This window comes from Mirounga angustirostris, unplaced genomic scaffold (genome assembly GCF_029215605.1).
Source record: "Mirounga angustirostris isolate CCGP_5_RB_7025 unplaced genomic scaffold, mMirAng1.0.hap1 SCAF_15, whole genome shotgun sequence".
NCBI lineage: Eukaryota > Metazoa > Chordata > Mammalia > Carnivora > Phocidae > Mirounga > Mirounga angustirostris.
The window spans coordinates 67,687,587-67,713,234 of NW_026991723.1; the positions used below are offsets into that span (position 1 = coordinate 67,687,587).

At 36.8% G+C, this 25,648-nt stretch overlaps 1 protein-coding gene across 2 annotated transcripts in view; it reads left to right on the forward strand.

The window, feature by feature from the left end:
• Window positions 1-9,088: 9,088 nt before the first annotated feature.
• The window catches only part of TMEM38B (transmembrane protein 38B), a 91,884-nt gene continuing 75,324 nt past the window's right edge, over window positions 9,089-25,648 (forward strand). The window contains exons 1-2 of one of the 2 annotated variants that reach the window (XM_054509329.2): window positions 9,089-9,370; window positions 22,019-22,175. In XM_054509329.2, coding sequence (XP_054365304.1) covers window positions 9,259-9,370; window positions 22,019-22,175 — 269 coding nt within the window. In that variant the 5' untranslated portion in view covers window positions 9,089-9,258. The remainder of the gene's footprint in view (window positions 9,371-22,018; window positions 22,176-25,648) is intronic. The other variant, XM_045882843.3, reaches the window with a different exon arrangement.

A 25,648-nucleotide genomic window follows, 5' to 3' on the forward strand; every position in this document is an offset into this window, starting at 1 on the left:
AATGTCTCTATATCTAATTTTATCCCCAGTCTCTCTCCTAGTTATGAATGTGCAACAACTGTTGGCCCAGTTGTCCTAACCTCTGTCTGGTAGGGAATGTTCTCAGCCCTTCTTTAGAGTATGCTCTGGCTAACTTTTTTTTTTTTACTTTGGCACCTCAAAGTTAGGTGAATTTACAGGATTGGAGGCCCTGTCAAAGACTTTTCTGAATTGAACTGGTAGACTTCAATGTAGATGGCTTCTAGCTGAGAAGATGTGATAAGAGAACTCAAGGAAAGCTCAAGAATGTGACTTTTGTCAAAGCAATAGCATTGTCTTCATGTATTAAGGGAAGCACTGTTGTTATTTCTATTTGGGCACACATTACTATTACAACGTACAATGCTAAAGAGAAGGAAATAAAAATAAAAAACAAAACACAGACCAAAAGGAAGCAAATAAAGGAGAAATGCCTATATTTTTTCATGGAATGCTAAAGACAATTTCACTGAACTTACTAAAGTCTGTCACCTCAGCATCCTTTTCTATTGCACACAGATGATTTCATTCATTATTTAGGTTAATATACTAGATCACCAATTTGAGAGTGCTTTTATGTGGTAGGTACTTTTTTAATGAAATTAGGTTCCAATTGAATTATATTCATGATAAGAGAAAATTATTGAAGTCCTTATAATGCTGGTTAAGTAAATTCTGAATAATCACTGACATTTATTTGAGGGCTTTCTATGTGCTAGGCACTGCTCTTTACAAACATTAATATATTTAATCCTCACAAAACCCCATGAGGTCCAGAGTATTATGTTCACCATTTTAGAAATGAGAAAACGGAGGCACAGAGAAACTTTCCCAAGGTAGTTCAGCTAGCAAGGGGCAGAGCCAGGATTTGACTCAGGATCTCTGGCTTCAGCATCTGCAATCTTAACCACTATGCCTCTAAAATTAGTAGTTATTAGAAATTATACTTCAGTAGTTAAGAAAGCAGTAGGAAAGAATGTCCAAGGTCCTTCCAAGAGATCTGAATATCATAGGAGAAGACTCATAGCTAAGATTTATCAAGCAGGTATGCTACACTGTCTCCCAAGATGAGAGTTTCCCAAGTAACTCCTTGGTATAAAATGGAGAATGCAATTTGATATGCTGCTACTAGCTGGCTAAGCTTAACAGAGAGGTAGCTAAAGAGATGGAGGGAAAGACTTTCCTGTTATGATTTGATGGGCTCTATTTGAAAGATGAGATACGTATTTACTGAGTGAGTGAACATTATAAATAATCTGATAGTCCAGCTGACTGTAGTGGAGATAGGAAAAGATTTATACGGAAAAGATTTATACGGAAACTGGATTTCCAGTTTCATGAACTGCTTGAAGGGGAGAAAAAAAAAATAGATTTCCATGTTTAAAACACTTTGGGGAATTATTCCCTGCTTAGATAATCATAATGCCTATAAGAAGTTGTGCTGTTATTAAAAATATTCTCTTGGGGCACCTGGGTGGTTCAGTCGGTTAAGTGTTGGACTCTTGATTTTGGCTCAGGTTGTGAGATTGAGCCCCTGGTCAGTGCCACACTCAGAGGGGAGTCTGCCTGAGATTCTCTCTCTCTTTCTCTCTCTCCCTCTCCCTTTGCCTCTCCCCCTGCTTGCATGTGTGTGCGCGCTCTCTCTCTCTAAAATAAATAAATAAATCTTAAATCTTCTCTTCAGCTTTTCTTTTTTTCAGACTAAGGAAACTTGTTACTAATTTTTCTATGCAAAAACATAAGAACGTGGATAATAAATACTAATAGGTCTTTACATTTTACAGATTTTACATCTAACATGATTTATACAGATTTACAAATATTCAAAGAACATTCAGTGATTGAAGCAGTCCCTGGAATATACATTCTATCCACAGAAACATATACAATTCCACTAATTGACAGGGACTTTAGAAATAGACCTGGGAGATATGTGATGTAGATACATTCTGAATGAAAGCTAGATAGCTTTGGGCTCAAGCAATGAAATACGTATTTATTGTCAACTGTCCTATAAGGGCAGCTTTACATTGGATTAATTTGCCTCAGTGATTGTTACTGGACAGAGACCACCTGCAACTGCATTAACCGTCTCTATTTGTACTTACGGACCCTCCTCACCATTCATTCCCTGTTATTTGGACACATTTCTGCATCTCTAGGTAGGATTCCTTTGGTTTACCCAAATGTCAGGTGCATATTATGTTCTCATTCCTAATGCTTTGGTTTAATCAACCCAACTACACAGATCACTTACATTTTGTGAGTTCTTAGCTTTAGCTACATGCATTTTCTTTCAGGCCTTCCTCATCGACCTCATTTTCTAATCTCTCTCTTTTGCCTATTTTCTGGTGTAGCAAGATGTTAATTGGGACTTATTATCTTGGAACTCCAGCTAGCACCCCTAAGACAAAATATGTTACCTTCATATTCTAAAGAGAGGAGGTAGACCTCTCTAACTGGGACTTAATTAAAGATAACAACTGGTCCAGAAACCTTTACTCCCAATACCCCAAGATGTCAACAATTTGAAAGGAAATTCATAGAAGGGAATTCAAAGGTTTGGAGTGTTTGCTTTTCTACTCCTCTCTCTGTGAGGAAGGAGGTACACAGCTCTCCCCCAAGCCAATTCAGACTCTATTTAAACAGATAAAGGGTTACTTTTTCTCATGAAACAGTAAGCCTGAGAGAGATAGCTGATATCTTCAGTTATCTGCTTTTTCTTGACCTTCTCCCATGGTCACAAAAGGGCTGCTACAGCTCTAGGCAGAAAGAAAGGAAGACCCATCTCAAGGGCACAGGTTACCTTTGTAAGAGAAGTCACATTGTTTTCACTGATCTGTTTGTCTCTTCTTTTATCAATATCACATTGTCTTGATTACTGTAGTTGTATAGTAAGTCTTAAGGTCGAGCAAGCAGTGTCAGTCCACCAACTATGTTCTTCTTCACTTTGTTTTTAGAACCACTCCAACAGACTCCCTCTTCATTTTTATTTGCTGATATTCTAATACCCCTTGCTGAGAGGCTGTAAAAGCCATATTTAATGTTTTAATTCAATGTGCAATGTTGGATACACTTGTTGTGTTAGCCATCTGATGGTGTCTGCCATAACTGTAGATGTTGGGAAACCTCGCTATGTTGAGGTTCGTGGCATCATTGTGGAACCCACATGATGCACCCCATGAGTAAGTCAGCACTGGGAGCCTGCCATAAAGAAATATCAATAGCCAAAACAAAACCAAAAACTATAACCAACACTTGTTAACTAGAAGGCCTTTGTTCTTTTTCTATAATTTCCCTACCTTCTACCTGGACTTTGGAGGGCACAGAAGATGGAAGGGGCAGAAGATAAGGAAAGGTAAAAGACCACATGCCCCTTTCTTCCATAGCAAGTTTCTGGGCTAGGCAGACCAAGCTAATGGAATATAAGAAGCTCTGAATTAGATGCAAGACTGACAATTTAACAGTAGTAGACTTTAGCATTTTTGTTTAATTTTATTTTTTCGTATCTTTAATGACAAGAAGCAATGGGATCGGCTGAGATAATGTTAAAGGATGGGAAGGGGAGATCTGACATAGGATGGTAGTTGGGGGTTTTGTCTGAAGGAAGATAAATTCACTTCCTGATTGTGTTCCACTAAATTCAGCCCCTTCAACAAACTGGTTATGCTAGAAACTACAAACTCCTTTAATCCTGACCATTGACCCACTGCCCTGACTCCTAATAAGTCTTCCTGGCTCTTACCTGGTAGCCTTTTCATTGCTGTAGGGGTGATGAATCTGTTATTAAAAGACAAATTTAGGAGGAATATTTGGTGTCTGCAGGATAGGAGAAAGCCCAGGAGGAGTACTTAGGAGAGACTGCAACAGGATAATAACAAAACCTGGTTTGCCACTGACTGCATTTGCGATCTCTCTGTAGCCCTGGGTTTCCTACTCTGAAGTAAGTGGACTAAAGAAAATGATTGTAATAGACACCTCTTGTGATGGTTGCCTACCTCACTTTGTTTTCAGGACATTGCCTCTGATACCTAGCGATGCTCTGGGTCCATGTGACCCAGCCTCCCTTCAGAGCTGATTAAGCAGGAGAGGACATCTGTATCAGGCAGCAGGCTCTCTTTCCTGCAGTATTGAATAGGGGGACACAGAGATGGAACAATGTTGACATTGACTATCATTAGTAACTGAGAGCAACCCACCCCCACCTGCTGCTGCTGGCCTCAGAAATGCCCAGCTTCTTGCTCTTCTTGGGGCTTAATGGCTTCACTCTTCCTTGGCTTTCATGAGATTCCTGGTAGTTTTTCAGTAAATCCCTCACTTTGTTTAAGCTGCCCCAAACTGTTCTCTATGACTTGCAATCCAAGGTAATTTTTTTAAAGGGTCCATTCAACTTCTACAATGTTATTATTCTTTGATGTAATGGTACCTGTTAATCTTGAACAGAGGTGAGTTGTAACCTTGGGTGTTGGTAACCACAGACACCTGCCAGCTATGCACTGGTGGGTGACTGCCATTTTGGTAGTCCTTACACTCATGAATACTAGAGATATTCTTTTTAATAACGTCAGATTTTTAATTAGGTATATTTGCATTTGTTACACAGGGAGAACATTTTTCGTTTGATAGTTTATATTAGAGGTATATGTGATGTTTATAGAAAAGAATTAGCTTCCAGGGCAAGAAATAGGTGAGCCAAGTTGTATTTTACAAGTCACCATATCAAAAGGCACTATTATTAGATACACACTGAGTCTAAAAAGTTAAGTGTATACTCAGATTGGTTTATCACTTAAATATCATGCACCAGCATCTCACTGAACTGATTGAATGCAGTGGGTATTTTGAGGGCAATTGATGTTCTTTAGTTAATTCTCCCAGATAATGTTGGATAATAAAAAAGTTGAATTCAAATTAAATATATTTTGTTGTAAATGTCATATAATATTACACTATAATTTGATATGGCATAGTTATCAAATACTTATCAAAAGAACTTTAGAATGAAAATGTTTAACTGGAGTACCAAGGGTTTAGAAGCGTAATTAGCCCCTTTAGTATGAAACCTCCTAGCTATGGACTCTTTATGGTTCTTTAAAAAGTTACTGTTATTGGGGCACCTGGGTGGCTCAGTCGTTAAGCATCTGCCTTCAGCTCAGGTCATGATCCCAGGGTCCTGGGATCGAGTTCAATATCAGGCTCCCTGCTCAACAGGAAGCCTGCCCTCCCTCTCCCTATGCCCCTGCTTGTGCTCTTTCTCTCTGTCAAATAAATAAATACAATCTTGAAAAAAAATTTACTGTTACTGATTTCCCAAAGTGAGAGGCATGCCACTCAGTGGATAGAAAGCAGTATTGCAGAGAAGAAATAGCTATGATTACATTTCGAAATACTAGTTTTTGGGATTTTGCCAACTTGATGGGTTGGGTGAGCAAGCTGAGACTAAGAAGGACTATGTGAGTTGTTCTAGAATTAACTTTTTTTTTTAGAATTAACTTGATGATTAATGTTAGTGGCATAACTGTAATGTTTGTACAGAGGCACAGACTCCAAAAAAATTATTTATTTATTTATATTGGTAGTTCTGAAGGAGGGACATTTTCACCCCAACCTTCCACTGGGACATTTGGCAATATCTGGAGACATTTTTGGCATGCATGTGTTACTGGCACCTATTGGGTAGAGGTTAGGAATGCTGTTAAACATCCTATAATGCATAAGACATTCCCCACGAGAAAGAACTCTCAAAAGGATTGTTGTTGAAGTAGCTGGTTTATAAAAATTGGTTTCACATGTTTTTTAACTCAAATGCTTGCTTTTTAGTCAAAACTCTTCTAGATATTCATACAATGAGGCCAGCTTTACTTTCTAATAGATAAGCAATACTTTATAATACAGATTCATTTTTATCTGCAATGGTTAACTTTGTAAACTGCTTCCAAAAGTCAGGAAAGTTTGAATTTTCACACATAATTTCCCCCAATCTTGCCTTTCTCTGTTACCATTTCAAAGCCTTTCTTCCTTTCATTGCTCATTTCCTTCTATTCTGGATTATTTTATTAGACTAAATAACTGAAGTACTGACCAGAAGCAAATATAGTGAGCATATTTAAAATTTGGATAGAACTTATCTTTTTGTAGGATTAGACTTTCATTTCCCTTAGATTAAAAGAATTTTTTTTCTTTAGACTCTAGGCAGATGGAGACCCAGCTTATTCTCAGTTTTTGAAATGAAACGATTTTCAGATTATTAGGAGAGCCTGAAGTGATTCATTTCTTTCTGTTGGAATTAGTCTGCTTAGGGTAAGTAAAATGTTTGAGTTACCTGCTTTTAAAAAACACTCTGATGCTTTTTAGGTTGTCCTATTGGTATTAAAAATTGATTTAATTATACATTAGAATGATAGTGGCATGGGCTGTCATTGGAGATGTTGTAAAGATTTCTTCATATATACTATTTTTTTAAGTCCAATGACAAAACATGTATTTTGTGAAATTTAAGACTGTCAAATGTAAAACCTTTCGGGAAATAATATCCAGGTTCTGCCCCTAAATTCATAACACTACAATTCCAAAGATAAAGGAATGTATAAAAAGTATGGAAAGAATCAACTGAAACATGGAAGTATAAATAATCACAGGTATTGCTTTTTTTCTTTAGTTTTGCTAGAGATCTAAAGACCTTTCTCTATGGAAAGTACTTACTTAGAAAACCACATATGAAAAGTTTTTTTAGCAAGTCTGTTCTTTTTCTCTTTTTAAAAGATCTTTCATTTATTCATTTGAGAGAGAGAGAGAGAGGGAGAGAGAGAGCACCAGCAGGGGGGAGGGTCAGAGGGAGAGGGAGAAGTAGGCTCCCCGCTGAGCAAGGAGCCCGATGCGGGACTCGATCCCAGGACCCCAGAATCATGACCTGAGCCAAAGGCAGACACTTAACCAACTGAGCCACAAAGGTGCCCCATGTTCTTTTTTGATAAGTAATAAAATGTAGAGATTTACTACAATTTTCTCACCTTTTGAACACTTAGTGTTTAGGAAAGGGCCTCTAGCATCCAGCAAAATGCCTGGTCCATAGCAGACACCCAAAAAACATTTGTTAAATGAATTAAAACAAACAGACAAATATTCAGATTTTTAAAAAATCGATTTAAGTCTCCCTTGGCAGTGCACACTCCCACGAGGCTCTAACCTATCTAGCAGCTCATTAAGTATGTCCAATTTCCTGGTACCAGCATGACCTGTTGACACATCAAATAAAAAAATGTGCCACACTAGACTTGTGCTTTTCTTACCCAAATCTGCTCCTCCTTGTTTCCTGTTTCTTTGAATGTAACTATAATCCTCCTACTCACCTACACCCCATATCCAGCTTATTCTGCTTCTACTGTATGTTTCCCCATCTCAGTCCCTGCTCCTGTTGTCCTCAGCCTCTACTACTTTTTGGTTGGATCAGTGAATACCCTTTGGTTTTCCTTGTCTCTAGTCTCTTCTCACCAATTTATTCCTAAACTTACTGGTTGATGGTACATTACCCCCCACCTCCAATGAAAAGGGAAAAACCCCATTTAGTAAAACGGCAAAGAGAATGGATTCTGGCTCTGATTTTTCTGAGCATAATGTAGTGATCAAGAGCTTAGATGAAGCCAAACAACATAGTTTATGGTGTGCTGTTTAAGGATTTTTTTTTCCAACCTCATTTTTCACTTTGTAGTCTAGCCAAAATACCTGCGTTTATCTCTCATCTAGCCTTTAAAGGCCAGTTCACCTTACACTTCCCTGAAATAGTCTTCCCTCTTCTCCGGAACTGCCCTAGCATGGCACCTACACTTCTCACTACCAGCTTTGTACAAACTACGTGTGTCCTCAAAAATTTTTTCAACCTCTTGGGAAAACACAAGCTTATTGAGGGCAGGATATGATTGTATTCTTTTTTATATCTCCATTAAATCACGGTGTGACTTGCACATTATGGTTGCTTGAGAAATGTTAGGTGAATCAGTTTAAAGAAATTAATCCCATTCTGAACCTCTACCCTTCTGGACTGCATAGGTTTATCCAAAATCATAGAACTTTATATTAAAAAGGGTGAATAAGATGTATGTAAATTAAACCCTTAAAGCTGACTTAAAAAAATTTCTTGAGGACCCAAAAGAGTCCTCAAGATTTTACATGGGTTACATGATCAATACTTAGCATATTGGAAGTTATAACAGAAAAACTTAAAATAGTTCTTTACGTATTCGCTTTAAAATAATAAATGTACTAAATTTAACATAAGTAATGTATTTTTTTTTTTTGAAATGATTACAGGCCCTTGAGAAGGTGGTCATCCACGACGTAGACTATTCTGCAGCCAGTCTTTTTTTTTTTTTTTTTAAGATTTTATTTATTTATTTGACAGAGACATAGAGAGAACAGGAACACAAGCAGGGGGAGTGGGAGAGGGAGCAGCAGGCTTCCCGCGGAGCAGGGAGCCCGATGTGGGACTCGATCCCAGGACCCCGGGATCATGACCTGAGCCGAAGGCAGACGCCCAACGACTGAGCCATGAGAGGGAGGAGGGTCAGAGGGAGAAGCAGACTCCCCGCCGAGCAGGGAGCCCGATGCGGGACTCAATCCAGGGACTCCAGGATCATGACCTGAGCCGAAGGCAGACGCCCAACGACTGAGCCATCCAGGCGCCCCATAAGTAATATATTTTTATTTTTATTTTTTTAGATTTTATTTATTTATGTGAGACAGAGAGAATGAGAGACAGAGAGCATGAGAGGGAGGAGGGTCAGAGGGAGAAGCAGACTCCCTGCCGAGCAGGGAGCCCGATATGGGACTCGATCCCGGGACTCCAGGATCATGAGCTGAGCCGAAGGCAGTCGCTTAACCAACTGAGCCACCCAGGCGCCCCAGTAATGTATTTTTAAAATCATTATGTATGTTACGTTCATCTGCCCGTTCTCCTAGATCGGGCACAGCTTCCAGCACGAAGATGCCAGACCCTTACTTGGAGAACCAGGCCCAGCCCCGCCGGAACAGCAAGGAAGCCGCTCGCTCCGCCCACTCCCGGGCCACACGGCCCCGCCCCAAAGCGCTCCGGCGCCAGTCCCAGGGCGCAGGCGCAGGGCTCCTCCAGGCCGCGCGGCAGGTCGCGCGGCCGCGCGGCCGCGGAGGACCCCTCCCCCACTTTTCGCTGCGCACGGCAGGAACCCGTCGCCCGGGCTGCTTCGCCTGCTGTGGTCGGTCGTCGTCATGGATTCTCCGTGGGATGAGCTGACCCTTGCCTTTTCTCGCACGTCTATGTTCCCCTTCTTTGACATCGCCCACTACCTGGTGTCCGTGATGGCGCTGAAGCGTCAGCCAGGTGAGTGCCGGGAGCCGCAGACCGGCCCCCTCACCGAGAGGGCCGCCTGAGCCGCCTGAACGGCCAAGCTGCCAGTGTCCCGGAGTCCTGTAGTCGAGCTGGAGGGGCGCCGCGAGCCGACCCTCCCGACCCCTCAAGCGCAGGTGGGGAAACTGAGGCAGGGAAGCGCGGTGGCCCCGGTATTCGTCAAAGGAGGCGCGACCTTGGGTCCGCGACGCCGGGTCAGGGACAGGTGACAGGGAAGCCGCCGCGGCATTTGGGAGCCCGGGTCCTGCCTGCGCCCGCCCAGGATGTGCGCCGTCTCCCGGTGGTGCCACCACTTCCTTGGAAAGTACAGTGTTTAAAAGTCACCGTGGGACAGAGCTCCCGGGGACAGCAAGTGGGACTTGGTCGTTTGGAATGAGTAGTTCTGAAAGTTGTATCAATAGTTAAAAAGCCTCAAGCAGGCACACCAGATTCCCCTTAGTGCAGCGCTCTGTCATCTTGCTTAGCATGCTGGATAGAGTGATTGTTGGAAGAGAGTGGATCCCCATTTTCCGTCTTATGAGTGACGCCAAGAGTCCCTGTCTGTAGCCTGGGGGGTAGAGTCAATACAGCATTTTGAGTTTTTTTTTTTTTTTTTTTTTAGTATACGGCCAGGGAGCAATATTTGTATTTTCTTGTATTTCACATTCAGGGTATGTTTGCTCCTGTACTGCTTTATTTTTGCAGTTACTCTGTTGGCCTTTTGGTTTTATGGATCTCTTCTTTCTTTGAGTCATTTATTTTCTTTTTCTACTTTCTCCCTGTTCATGCTGCCTGGTGCTATAGAGAGAGTAAGGAGTGAGGGCTTGAGGAGGTGCTGTACCTCTTAGGGACTGTTGTTTGTTTTGTTTTGTTTTTAAATTGTTTGGTCTCGGAAATATTTTTCATTTACATTGATGTTTGTAGCCCAGTCTAAAGCATTGTTTGGTAAAAGTTTTGACCTGGAAAAGGTGACTGTTTTATTAAATCAGGACAGATAATCTGCGTAAGAAAGTGTTTCCCTGATTTGAAAAGAAGTACATCGTCATGCCGTATTCAATATTTGAAATTTTCTTGTATAGGCTACATCAGGTTCTCAAAGTGTGGTCCAGGAACCCTTGGGGTTCCTGACAGTTCCAGGTCAAAGTTATTTTCATAATAATATGCCGATGTTATTTGTCTTTTTTACACTGATTTTCTCACAAGTGTACAGTGGAGTTTTCCAGAGGCTACATGACCTGTGACACTGTAACAGACTGAATACAGAAACAGATATGAGAGTCCAGCTGTTTTTTCTTGGAAGCCAGACATTAAAAGGATTTGCTAACATATAAAACAGTGGGACTTTTCTCACTAAATGTTTTTTGCTTTGGAAAAGTTATTTTTCATAAAGAATGCATAATTTATGTTAACATTTAGTACAGTTACTATTTTTAAAATGAAAACATTAAGTACTACTTTAAAATTTTCTCAGTTGACAATTTCTAATATGCTAAATATTGCTGTCTGTAACTCAAATAAAAGCTCTTTGGAGTCTTCAAGAATTTTTTTCAGGTCTGACTTTTTAACGGTTTAATTTACATATATTATATTCACCCTTTCTAATAATAAAGTTTATGATTTTGGAAAACACATACAGACATGTGATTACCACCACTATCAAGATATACAATAGTTTCATCACTCACTCCAGATTCCTTCCTGCCCCTTTGTAGTCAGCCCTCCCCCCGTCCCCGCAACCACTCATCTGCTCACTAATTTTTAGGGGCGCAAGGAGTCCTGAGACCAGAAAATTTGAGAAGCACTGGACTAATTGAATGCTAAAACATAATTACACATGGTGTGAAAAATATTTTACATTCCAGTAGCAGTGCTTGTAAACAGGTAAAAATGATAGAATTCATACAAAAGGGTGTACCTTTTTAAGCTTTTGCCAGGAATGTCTTAGACTGCCTTTTTCTTCCACAGTATTTGTTTTTACCCACTTTGTTACCGTTCGTAAATATCTTGTTATTCTGATGATAAGAAAAACAGTTTTCATTTCCATCTGTCATGGTTACTGAATGTGTGCTGCTTAAGTTTATTGGCAATTTGTATTTCCACTTCTTATTGAGTTGATCATATTGTTTTTCCTATTTAAATTGTAATGTAATACATTTTTTAAGATGATAAATCAGGGGTGCTTGGCTGGCTCAGTCAGAAGAGCATGCGACTCTTGATCTCAGGGTTGTGAATTCAAGCCTTGGGTGTAGAGATTACTAAAAAAATAAATAAAAATTAAAACTTAAAAAAATGATGAATCATCTTTACATTCTTGGGATAAACTCTATTTGTTTGAGGTATTATTTTTGTTTGCAGTATTATTTTAAGCATAGGGATTTTGATTTGCCAATACTTTATATAAATTTTTACTTAATTGGCAACTTTTCCTTAACCCCCGTTGACTGATTCTGTAGAACTTAGACCAATAGTACAATAAAGCTACAATTCATCCATGTAGTACCAGGATTCTTCTTTTTATTCTCTCAAGCATGTTATTCCTTGAGTCTCTTGACTTTTGGAATGTGCTCTACCACTGCCAATACCTCATTCCTCACTTTCCTACTATTTACATCTTATATGTCTCTACGTAGATGTTAAAAAATGCTAGTGGAAACAAGAGGGTAAAGGGGATTAACTCTTTCTGTGGTGTGGATAAGGACAACATCCCTTTTTTGTTTGGTTCAGGCTGTAGGCCTTCAAATCCATATAAAGATTATGGTTTTCCCCTCCTTTTCCATATGACTTGTGCTTCAAGCAAAGACATCAGGGTACTTAATAAACTGGGTTGTTTGTTTATTTGTTTGTTTATTTATTTATTTATTATTTATTTAAAGGTTTTGTTTATTATTTGACAGAGAGAGAGAGCAGAAGTAGGCAGAATGGCAGGCAGAGGGAGAGGGAGAAGCAGGCTCCCAGCTGAGTGGGGAGCCAGATGTCGGGCTCCTCCCAGGACCCGGGTATCCTGACCTGAGCTGAAGGCAGATGCTTAACTGACTGAGCCACCCAGGTGCCCCTGTTTTTTATTTCTTAATTTACCTCCATTTGTAAATAATTAACTTTAGTTTCTCCTAAACCTTGGCATCTGATTATCTGTAGTTTTTAGTTTTAGTTAGTAGGATAGGTTTTGCTTGCTTGTTTTCCATTTTCCTGGGTATTTTATTAGGAGGTTGGAAAATGCTGCCTTGAGGGCTGTTAGTCAGAAACCATTTAACGGAAAGTTCATCATCAACTTTAATCTCTCTTATCTTACATTTTTAATCTGCCTTCTGTCTTTTCTTATTTATTTATTTATTTATTTATTTATTTATTTATTTATTTATTTATTTATTTTTAAAGATTTTATTTATTTATTTGAGAGAGAGAGAATGAGAGACAGAGAGCATGAGAGGGAGGAGGGTCAGAGGGAGAAGCAGACTCCCTGCCAAGCAGGGAGCCCGATGCGGGACTCGATCCCGGGACTCCAGGATCATGAGCTGAGCCGAAGGCAGTCGCTTAACCAACTGAGCCACCCAGGCGCCCCGTCTTTTCTTATTTAAATCTTCATTAAAATAAACACATTTCTTCAGTCATACATTCATAATCCAGTTGCTATTTTCTGTAAGACTTCCTGAAAATTTAATCTACAATTATTTCTACTTGATTTTTATACACAAAATCTATTTTTCTCCTTAATTCTCCCATCACTATTTTGCTAACCTTTCTCGAATCACAGGGAGTTCAGTTAAGCAAATATTTATTGAAACTCCATGCATATCAGGCACTATATTAGATATTGAGGATACCAAGATGAAAGATGCTGTTGTAGCCCTGAAGGAACTCAGCTGTGCTTTTGTCATCATCTTTTTTTGATAGTATCACATAAGGTTTTCCTACCTTTCCTATACAATAATAGTATTCATTTCAGATACATGCAGAAACATTGTAGTATCTTAATTCACATCTCTTTAAGGTAGGTATCATTGAACTCATTTTACAGATGAGCAATAGCCTTACAGGAATAAAATAACCGTATTTAAGTCACATCCGTTAATAAATTATGGAGCTTGGTCTTCGGCTAATTCCAAAGTTCTCAAATATTCTGTGCTCTCTTTTTGCAGGTCCATTTAATGTTTCTGGTTTCTCAATATTTAGCAATTTCTCAGTAAGCTTTCATCTGACATGGTTATTTTCTCCCATGATTTCTGTCATTTCTTTATCACCAGTGAGTTTTTCCTTTGCTTTTAGGAATTAAATCCAGGAATAAAGCTTATTATTTTTCCCCCTTCTAATTTGTGGGAAATGAAAGGATTAATATATCAAGAATTTGTCAGTTCTGATGATTCTGTAAAGGTGGCAGCATAGTTTTGCTGTCTTTATGAATCCACACATAAAAGCATACAGAAAAGTACAAAAATTGTAAATGTATAGAATTGTAAAAACGAGCACATCTATTTAATCAACATCTGGATAAAAATAGAACATTCATGAAACCCTAAAAGCCCCTTATGTTATGTGATATGTTAAAAAGTGACAGTTTTTCCTGCCCACTGTAGGGTGGAAAAGGATGTCTCAGAAATGACAGCTCACAATACTTCCGTTAGTTTAGAGAATCTTACTTGAATATCTTTAACTTTTAAGTGAAAGAATATTTGATTGACATGACATAAAATATTGGTCAGGGAGTGTGGTGTGGTAGAAAGAGCTCATAAAATCAGGAGACCACTGTTAAAACTCTATCACTAACTTGGTAGTTTGGGATAAGAACTTAAAACTCAATATTTTATTTGTAGAGTGAGTGGGCTGGACTAGAACAACAGCTGAGCAGTGTTCCCTCCTTAGGAATCTCAGTTTTGGTTCTAAAGAGATGTTTGTTCACAAGTTTCTAAGTTTAAATAATTTCAACCCATCCTTTGTTTCCCCAGCTGTGGTAAACTCCTGTCTGTAGTTGATAACTGCTGTGATACCATAGTATTGACTTTTTACCTTTTCAACAATATAGTTAACAATTTTATACTTAACGTCTTTATAGTAAATTCTCTCTGTTAAAATAACCATGTATTTTCTCTTTCCTAACTGGACTCTGACTGGTACATAATCCTGGCAGTGAAGTTTAATTTCCTACTTTCTGGTTTGCGTATGTCATGTTAGGATATCTAAAGTACTGGCTACTACCTGCCTGTAGATCCAGTAAGTACAATGTCATCAGTGTAGTGGACCGGTGTGATGTATGGATTCCCAATATGATCAAAATCTCTGTGGACTTTGTTGGAGAGCAGGAGAGTTGACATAGACCTAAGGCAGGACTGCAATAGTGTACTGTTCACCTAGCCAGGTAAAAGTAAAGTGTTTCTGGGGTTCCTTGCAAATTAATATGGAGAAAAAGGATTTGCCTCCCAGATTATAGGGGTTATGTTGCTTTGTTCCAGTAAAAATACTGCATCTTGAATACCAGCTGCAATCAGAGTCACTACCTGTCTACATTTATGATAATCCACATTTTCCAAGATCCCTCTGCTTTATGTATAGACCAAATAAGCAAGTTAAATGGGATGTGATAGTTATCACCACCTTTTCATCTTTGATATTTTTGGTTATGGCACCCATCTCTGTGGTATTGCTTTTTAAAAATACCTTCAAGAGGAGAAGAAACTCTAGGAGCTTCTACTTGAATGTTTCTACCATACTGATCCTTACTCCATAGATCAGAGCATCAGTACGGGCTTTGTGTCAGTTGCCAACTATATCTGTTCTAGTTACACATTAAGGAACTGGGGAAATAACCACAAGGTGGGTCTGTGGATTTACTTGGCCCACTATGATTCAGACTTGATCCAAAACTGGAAGTAGAATATGACTTTATTTTCTAGCTTTCATTTCATAATGAAAATATTTTGATGTTAAAGTCCATAGGTGCTTATGAGTGCTTCAGAACTCATATACTTTGCATTAGAGTAAGGCCTCAATGTGACAAATTTTGCTAAGAGTTTTGGGGAAAATAATTCTATTGCTAGCATATCACAAATATGTTAACTCAAGGTAGGACAGAGAATTTTTTGTCTTCTAAATATCAGCATGTTAAAAATAAAATAACATATCTTAACACAGCTTGTTCCTTAGCTAAAGGAATACATCTTTGTTTTAAAATTGAGAAAAAAATTAAAGCTATCATATTAACTATTTTTTCCTACTGAAAATTATTTATATGCTGGAAAGATATACAAACTGTTTCTGGTTAACTATCTGTATTTTCACAGTTTAACTTCACGATAAACTAATTTTGGTACTGGTGTGATATATACAAAGGAACATAACACCTAAAGAAATTTGTCATAAGATTGCCTCATACTGTAAAATGTGTTACCACAGTGTGTGTACTGAAGAGAACATTATAGAAAGACCAATTTGAGTTAGGGAAATTTTTCTAGCTGACATAATTTTGAAAGTTAGGCAAAAAAGATTCATGTGAGGGGGACCCTTCAAATCTGTTCTTTTCCTTTCTTTTTTTCTCTAATAAAATCTTAGTATCACTGATTAAGTCTCTTGGGGTTATGAGTACTTTTTTAGAGCTGTGGTGTGTTGTTTTCATCCCATCCTTGCAATAAGAACTCAAAAGAATTAGATTTTGGGCTCAGAATAAAAGCATCCAAGGGTTGCATTTTGCCTACTTTTTCTGCAGGTTGTGATCAGTAAATAAATCAACAAAGTGTCTCCCATGTACTAGGTAATAAGTGTGTTTTTATGTGTATTTCCTTATTTTAATCCTTATTTTATGAAAGTTGAAACTTAAGCCAAGAGGGTTTAGTGGTCCTACAAAGACGTCACAAAACTGGTATGTAATTACAGATGCCTCTTTGATTTGTGACAATACAAAGGGAAATTCATGGTAGTAAAATCATAATATTTGAGCTCTTGAAATACTTCCATATATTTTTCTGTCATTCAGTACATTTATAGAGCACCTACTCTATACTAAAGTCTCTTAGAATTTTAATAGGTAAGAACTTTATAATGGAGCTAACACTTAAAAACAAAATCTAGAATGTGATATGTCTTAAGAGGAAAGAATAAAATGTGCAAGTTGAGGAAAAAGAGCTATTTTGACAGACTTAATCAGAAATGAATATTACATGAGCAAATCATTTGTGTGAAATCATTTGGTAAATTTGATTCAGGTTGTTTTTATGGTCAAAGGAAAACCTGGGTACATTTGAATTTGGCTGAGTCAGTGAGTGGTGAGTATCAGATGGATGAAGGTAATGCTAAATCTTCATTAGAGTAATACCAAAGAACACAGAGATCGGACACCAGTGGTATTCCTAATTGTATGTTTATTCAAAGTAATCAGTTACCTTCAAATGTGTTCTTCATGGTGACTGTGCTGATAGGCCCATTATGGCTCTCATGCAGTTAGAACTTCCATTTTCAGAATGCATTCCCAGAGCTAACCAGGGTATGCCTGAGAGAGAGGGAGAGAGAGAGAGAGAGAGAGACAGACAGACAGACAGACAGACACACACACGGTAGGGTTGGGAGAGAGTTAAGAGTAAGGGGGAAAAAGAGTGTGTGTGTGTGTGTGTGTGTGTGTGTGTGTAAATAAGCATAGGGAAGTCTGAAAGTTGTCTCAGACAACTCAGAATAGGAGTGTGATAGAATGGCAGAAATAGGAGAGGGTAATTTTGCTTTTCATTTTTATTTACTTATGTAATAATAGTGATAAGCTAATACTTAGTTGCTTACTATGTGCTAGGCCCCCATTCTAAATGATTTCAAAGTACTCACTTGTAATTGATCCTTAGTTGATCCTTATAACAACCCTGTGATGTAGGTTACTTTTTTCTTTACCTCTTCTGTGTGTATGCGTTTTTTTTTTTTTTTTTTTTTTTTAAGTTGTGGGAAAGCTAACAATTAGCTTGTTGAGTTCACATAGAGTACGGGCTGGTGCCAGGATTTATACCCTTAAGCACTCTATATTGCTTTTTTTTTTTCTTTTAAGATTTTATTTATTTGAGAGAGAGAGAGAGACAGGTGCAGGCAAATGGGGGGAGGGGCAGAGGGAGAGAGAGAGAAGTGGACTCCCCACTGAGCAGGGAGCCAGGCCTGGGGCTCTATCCCAGGACTCTGGGAACATGACCTGAGCTGAAGGTTGACAGATGCTTAACTGACTGAGCCACCCAGGGGCCCCTCTGTATTGCTTTTCAACATGAATATGGTGCAGTATGGGAGTTAGTGACCATTACCTAAAGAAAAGATTATACTCATTTATTAGGCTGACTGACCAATGTTATAATTAGTCACCACTGCGTGGTGCTCTATTGCCCATACACATATTTAGGTAGGTCATAATATTTAGGTAGAGACATAGTGGTATCACATTTTGTGTGGGAGTTTGGCTTTAAAGAGAGCATGATCATGTATTATCAAAATAATTCTTGAAAATTCTTAGGTTTAGGGGAAATTGCTACACTGAAGATTGATGTCCTGCCTTTTAGTACATTTCTCATAACTGATTTTTCTTCCAGATTGGAATAGGTCACCATTTCTTGAGTTATCACTAGATGCATATCATTAAACCTTGGCATCACTTCACTTGACAGGATGTGTACTCCACAGAAAATGCACATCTGCCAACTCATGTTCACTCCTGGGCACATTTTGTTGTGTGGAATGGTGGGTTGTACTATTTGACTTTTATCTCCTTTTTTTTTCCTGAGCACCTACAGATGAATTTCCAAGTATGATGATGTTACTCTACTGAATTCACACATACATTTATGTAGTTTGTTTTGTTTTTGCATAAATGTGCCTTTTCCTAAGAGATAACAACAGTTAATAGTTTGGTTATATATTCTTGCAGACCTTATTTTATGTATTACTTATATATGTACTGATAGAAATACATGGTTTTCTGTTTTCCTCCTGTAAATGATTTCTTACTGTACATATTATTTATATACATATGAATTTTTTGTCATATTAGTGCATGTAAAGCTGCTATATTCTTTTAAATAGATGCATTGTATTCCACAGATTGGGAGTGACATAATTTGTTAAAATTTTGTTTAATTATACATTTAGTAAATGAACATTTTATTTAAAAAGAATTCAAATATGATTAAACAACATAATCAGTATAATTAAATAAATTTAAATCTCCTTTGACCATCCTCCCATATCCTAGGCTTTCTCAAGAGATAATAACAGTTAACATTTTTGGTGTATTGCAGACCCTTTTCTGTGCATTTCATATATATGCATGTACCTATAGAAATGTATAGTGTTTGCATTTTTGCTCATAAATGATTCCAAAAAATAAATGACTCCATGCTGTAATATTGGTGTTCAACATCATTGTATTTGGTTCTTTGTTTTTACTCAATAGGATGTCTTAGGGATCTTCTCATGTTGATGTTGCTTTATCACACTCTTGATTGCTCCTGTATAGTATTCCATAGAACAAATGATTATGGTTTAACTGTTCTCTGATGATGGTTGTTTAGATTTTTTTCATTTTTTTCACAGCATTATAAACAACACTGCTTTAATGTTCTTGTATGAAATTTCTTGGGCACTTGAGTCCGTTTTAAATTAAAAATTTAAATTTATACTCCCAAATTATTCCTTAAAATGACTTTTTAATACTGTTACAGGAGTATATGAATTTCTTCACACCTTTTCCAGCTAATAAGTTAATATTAATAAATATTAAGCTGTAAATTTTTTTTGCCAGTTGGATGTGTGAAAAATATAACATCTTTTTAAATTTTGTTTTTCCTTGCTTACTGGTGATTTGAGGGAGGACTTTCTTTTTTTGGTATGTTTATTAGTCATTTATATTTCCCACTTTGTGACTTGCTCATTTTTCTCTTGTGTTTGTTGTCTTTTTCTGTTGATTTATTGGAATTTGCCTTATGTAAGTTGAAAAACACTATGCCAGACTTTTGTCATATAGAAGTTTTAAATTTTAGTGAGGGGAGACGAACCATGAGAGACTATGGATTCTGAGAAACAAACTGAGGGTTCTAGAGGGGAGGAGAGTGGGGGGATGGGTTAGCCTGGTGATGGGTATTAAAGAGGGCACATATTGAATGGAGCACTGGGTGTTATACGCAAACAATGAATCATGGAACACTACATCAAAAACTAATGATGTAATGTATGGTGATTAACATAACATAATAACATAAAATTAAAAAAAATTTTGGTGAGGTCAAAAAAGTCTTTTCCTTTATAGCTTTATTCAGGTTAAGTACTTTTCTTTCTGTTCTTAGATTGCTAGATTTTTTTAAAAATCAGGAATATTGAATTTTTAAGTCTTTAACTGTCTAAAGGGGAGATGATAATTTGTTAGCATAGTGAATGATTTAAATGAATTTTTAAATATTGAATCCTTTTTTAATTCTTTGGATAAAATCTACTTGGTCATGATTTATTATCTTTTCAAAAAACTACTGATTTCAATTTGTTATTAATATATTGGTGCATTATACTCATAAGTTAGAATTATAGTGTATCTTTTTCCTTTCCTTCCTCCCTCCCTTCCTATCTCTTTCCTTTCCTCCTTCCCCTCTCACTCTCTTTTTTTCTTTATAATTTTTGATGTTAGGATTATGTTGTTTCATAGAATGATTTAAGTTTTTCTCCTTTGCTATATTCCATAATGGTTATATAGCATAAAAATGAGTAATCCAAAAATATTTGGTAAATGTTTTCCATTAATTTATTGGGGTTAACACCTTTCTTAAGATAGATCTTTGCCTTGTAGTTTTTTTTCCATAGTTATATGTACAAGTTTCTATCCTAAGGGAATTTTGCTAATTGTCCATTTCAACTACATCTTCACATTTATTAGATTAAATGCATGTTGTTTTCCTATAATTAAAAAACCCTATAAAACTATTTCCTTAATTTTCCTTCTAATGTTTTGCATTATTTTTGTTCCTACCCTTTCTCAGACTTGTTGAACAATGGTTGGTTTTATTGGTCTTTTCAAGAACAGCTTTGGGTTGGCTTTATTGATTGCCCATCTCCATCTCCCTATTCTAGCTTCTCTTTAGTGGGTTTCTACTTTTATTTTTATAAATTGTTTCTATTTCTCTGGCTGAGTTTAATATTTTTTGTACTTTCCCTTTGATATTTCATACTTTCAGAAAAGTTACCAGAATAGGTCAAGGAATTCATGTATACTTAGATTCACCAACCATTTACATTTTGCCCCATTTTTTTTTTCCAGCTTTATTGAGGTATAATTGACAAAATTATATATATTTAAAATGTACAATTTGATGGTTTGATATTCATATGAATTGCTAAATGATTATAACAATCAAGTTAATTAGCACATCCATCATCTCACATAGTTACCTTTTTTTTAATTGGTGGTGGTGACTTACGATTGTCTTAGCAAATTTCAAGTGTACAATACAGTACACTTGAATAACTGTAGTCACTATGCTGTACATTAGATCCCCAGAACTTACTCATTTTATAACTAGAAGTTTGTACTTTAACATCTCTTTAAACGTTTTTATTTATGCATATTATTTTTTCAGAACTACTTGAATGTAAATTGGAAGCATTTGCCCAGTTACTTCAAATTACTTAAGTGTGTTAATATTTAAGAACCACAGAACTGTTATTAAAATCAGAAAGTTTAACAGTGATACAACACCATTATTAAGCCAGGGCCCATATTTAGATTTCATCAGTCATCCAAAAAGGTCATTTATAAATATTCTTTTCCACTCCAGGATATGATCTAGAATATACGTTGCATGTAGTTGTCTCTTTAATGTTATTTAATCTGGAGCATTTTTTTTTTTTTTTTAAATTTCTTGACTTTGACATAATGTTATTTAATCTGGAGCATTTTTTTTTTTTTTTTTAATTTCTTGACTTTGACATTGCTAAAGTTTAGGCCATGTTTTTTTCCCAGAAGTGCCCTCAGTTTGGGTGTATCTGATTAGATTAGTTCAGGTTGTATGTTTTTGGTAGCAATACTATAGAAATAAAGATGTGTTCTTAGTGAATCATAACAGGAGTCATCTGATGTTTGTTTACAGTGATATCTGCAAGGTTTCTCCACTCTAAAATTACTATTTCCCTCTGTAATTAATAAATTGTTAGGAGGCATTTTAAGATTATGTATATATCTGTTCCTCATCAACCTTTCACCTCTGGGTTTATTTTGTTACTCTGTTTCTAGCCTGTCATGTTAAAAGCTTAGTTTGTTTATTTCAGCTTTTATTTTCCAAAGTACTTAAGATAATAAATTTTTCTTAAAATATGCTGTGACATATCAACTGGAAGTACTTAAATAAGGCTGGGAATAAAAGGAGAGAGTAAGTAGGGAGATTGTTTATAATAATGTGCTACTAGGAAACTGGCAGTAAGAGCCTGAACAGAGTATTTTAAAGGTGGCCCAAATCACGTATGTCTTAAAATGTTTCCAGTCTTGCTTTAAAGAACAAAAGATAGAGTTTATGATGATTGTGATTGTCACACCTATGAGTAATAGTAAGCTTTTGAAAGTTAAGAAATTAAGTTTATTTCTTTAGTGCCACTGGGACTTTAGGATTTGTTTAGTATACAATTATCTCAGACCACATTTTTACTTTACCATTTCAGGAGCTGCGGCAGTGGCACGGAAGAATCCTCTTTCAAGCTGGTTTACTGCTATGCTCCATTGCTTTGGTGGAGGAATTTTATCCTGTGTATTGCTTGCAGAGCCTCCGTTGAGGTTTCTTGCAAACACCACTAATATATTACTGGCATCTTCAATCTGGTAAGCTGCTGTTATGATGAACTGTGAGACATTTTAAAAATTGTTTTGTAAATTCTTAGTAAATGAATTTTTTTCTTTAAAACCTATTTTATGTTCTTGAAAAGTGAATGCATGTGCAAAGGAAGGAACCTAGATAAAGCCAATGTTTTTAAGTGCAAAGTGTGTCTCTTTCTCACCCTTGGCTTTTATCCTGTCCCAGAGGCAAGTATTGTTACTATCGTATATATCTTTAGTTGGAAGCTTGTCAGATGTGATACAGGACACCAAATATTTGGCCCCAAACAGTTTATCTAACTCATACACACAGATATACAACAGGATAAAATCAAGAATGTGACCAACTACACAAAAATCCAAGTGATTATGATTCATATGTAATAATCGTTCTTGTCATAGTCCGTGTTGGATTTTTCAGAGCCTTATGGGATTTAACATTAATTTTGTTTTTAATTTAGTTTTGAAGTGAAGAAAAAATGTTAGCAGGAATTGCTTTGGATTCTTACAAATTAAAATATTTAGTTATCCTTAAGATTGATCCATCAAGCTGGGAAAAAAAAACTATAATACAATCAGTGCTTTGCTACCTCTGAAGCAGAAACTATACTTTTGATTAAAAACAATATCGGGGTGCCTGGGTGGCTCAGTCATTAAGCATCTGCCTTCGGCTCAGGTCATGATCCCAGGGTCCTGGGATCGAGCCCCACATCTGGCTCCCTGCTCAGCGGGAGCCCTGCTTCTCCCTCTCCCACTCCCCCTGCTTGTGTTCCCTCTCTCTCTGTCAAATAAATAAAATCTTTAAAAAAAAAAAATCAAATATATAATGTTAGGAGCACTTAAAGTTCATTTTTATTGTGATAATTTTTTAAATGAATATGTAACCAGTCTTAAAAGGGAATATTATAAATAGTAGTGACAATGGGAAAAAGTTAATAGTGGAAACCTGTGGCAGTGGAAACAAGTGGAAGTAGAATAATAAATTTGATAGCTAATATTTACTGAGTTGTTAACTATATATCAGCTAAATTCTTTATATTCATATTTAATCATAAGAGTCATATAAGGTAACCATTTTTTGCATTTGACAGATGAGAAAACCGAGGTATCGAGAAACTTTGCTAAAATTTACATGTTTAGTAAGTGATTGAACTAGGATCAAAACCAGGAAATTTGACTTTAGAGCCTTGACATTTAACAGCCACTATCTCTCATAAATTAGTTTTTTTTTTTTTAAAGGTTTTATTTATTTGACACAGAGACACAGCAAGAGAGGGAACACAAGCACGGGGAGTGGGAGAGGGCTTCCCGTGGAGCAGGGAGCCCGATGTGGGGCTCAATCCCAAGACTCTGGGATCAAGACTCGAGCTGAAGGCAGACACTTAACGACTGAGCCACCCAGGCGTCCCTGTTCGTTTGTTTGTTTTTTAAGTAAACTCTACTCCCAGTATGGGATTCAAACTCATGACCCTGACGTCAAGAGTGCATGCTTTACCAACTGAGCCAGCCAGGTGCCCCTATCTCTCATAGACTTGTTTAACCATCTCTTAAAGTATAGTCTTGCTATGTGTTTCTTTTCTTTCTTTCTTTCTTTCTTTCTTTCTTTCTTTCTTTCTTTCTTTCTTTCTTTCTTTCTTTCAGTAAGTACAATTAACATATAGTGTTTTATTAGTTTTGGTGTACAGTAAAATGTTTCAAGAATTCTATACATTCATTACTCAGTGCTCATAATGATAAGTGTACTCTTAAACCCCTTTATCTATTTCAGCCACCTCCCTACCCAGCTGCCCTCTGGCAACCAGCAGTTTGTTCTCTGTATTTAAGAGTGTTTTGGTCTCTTTTTTTCTTTGTTCGTTTGTTTTGTTTCTTAAATTCCACATATAAGTGAAATCATAGTGTATTTGTCTTTCTCTGACTGACTTATTTTATATAGCATTATACCATCTAGGTCCATGTTTAACATCACTAATTATCAGGAAAATGCAAATCAAAAGTACAGTGAGATATCACCTCACACCCTGTCAGAATGTCTAAAATGAAAAACACAAGAAACAAGTGTTGGCCTGGATGTGGAGAAAGAGGAACCCTCTTTCACTGTTGGTAGGAATGCAAGTTGGTGCAGCCATTGTGGCAAACAGAATGAGGGCTCCTTAAAAAATTAAAAATAGAATTACTATATGATCTAGTAATTCCACTACTGGGTAAAATGAAAATGAAAATTCTAATTTGAAAATATACATGCACCTCTTTGTTTATTGCAGCATCATTTACAATAGTCAAGATATGGAAGCAACCCAAGTGTCCATCCATAGATGAATGTATAAAAAAATATGGTGTGTGTATATATATATATACACACACACACATATATATACACACATATATATGGTGCAATATTACTCAGGCATAAAAAAGAATGAGATCTTGCCATTTACAACAACATGGATGGACCTAGGGGGTATAATGCTGTGTTTTAAAAGGCTTACTCAAGCACTTTTATTTCTATAACAATATTTTAAAAAGATACTAGCTTAGCATTTATTGTAATTATAATTTTATAATTTAATTTATTATAATTTTATAATTATATATTATAAATAAATTTATAATGCTGAAACTATATAAAAAGTAGGATATCCAGAGTCTGACACTTACTGTCACTTCTACTTCTGCTCCTGTATACTAACCACCACTCTTTCTTGCATGGACAAAGTGATTATTTAAAAATAAGTTAGAGGGGTGCCTGGGTGGCGCAGTAGGTTAAGTGTCCAACTCTTGATCTCAGGTCTTGATCTCAGGGTCATGAGTACAAGCCCTGTGTCGGGCTCCATGCTGGCATGCTGGGTGTCGAGCCTGCTTAAAAAATATAAAAATAAAAATAAATTAGAATATATTACTCCTATGCTCAGTAGTTTCTTACCTGATTAAGAACAAGATCTAAAACTCTTACTATGGCCTATAAAACCTTACAATATCTTCCCTTTCATTCTTTCTGATGTAGTCTTTCCACTGTACTCCTGTTCATTGTTTTAGCCACCATTGGTTTTACCATTTCTTGAACACATAAGGTGCTTTTCTACCTCAGTACTTTTGTGCTTGCAGTCTTCTCTCTGTAATACTATTTCCCCAGAAAGCTTGTTTTTTTTTTTTTTTCTTTTTTCAGAGAGGTCTCCCTGACTGAAATAGCACCTCCTCCCCCATGAGTATCACATAATCCTTCTTTATTTTTCTTCTTAGGCTTATTACTGTCTCACGTATTATCTATTTCTTTTTATGTTGGTCTGTCTCATTCTACTAGAATAATAGCTTCTCAGAACAGGGACTTTGTTTTGTGAACTGTGTGATAAGTACTTTTCTAGGTTCAGTAAATACATTGCTAAAGAAATGAACTGCTATGTATTGTTATAAGGGATTTCTGTAATTGAGTAGTAAGGAATTATAGCTCTTGATTATTTGATCCCTTAAATGAAAAAAAAATT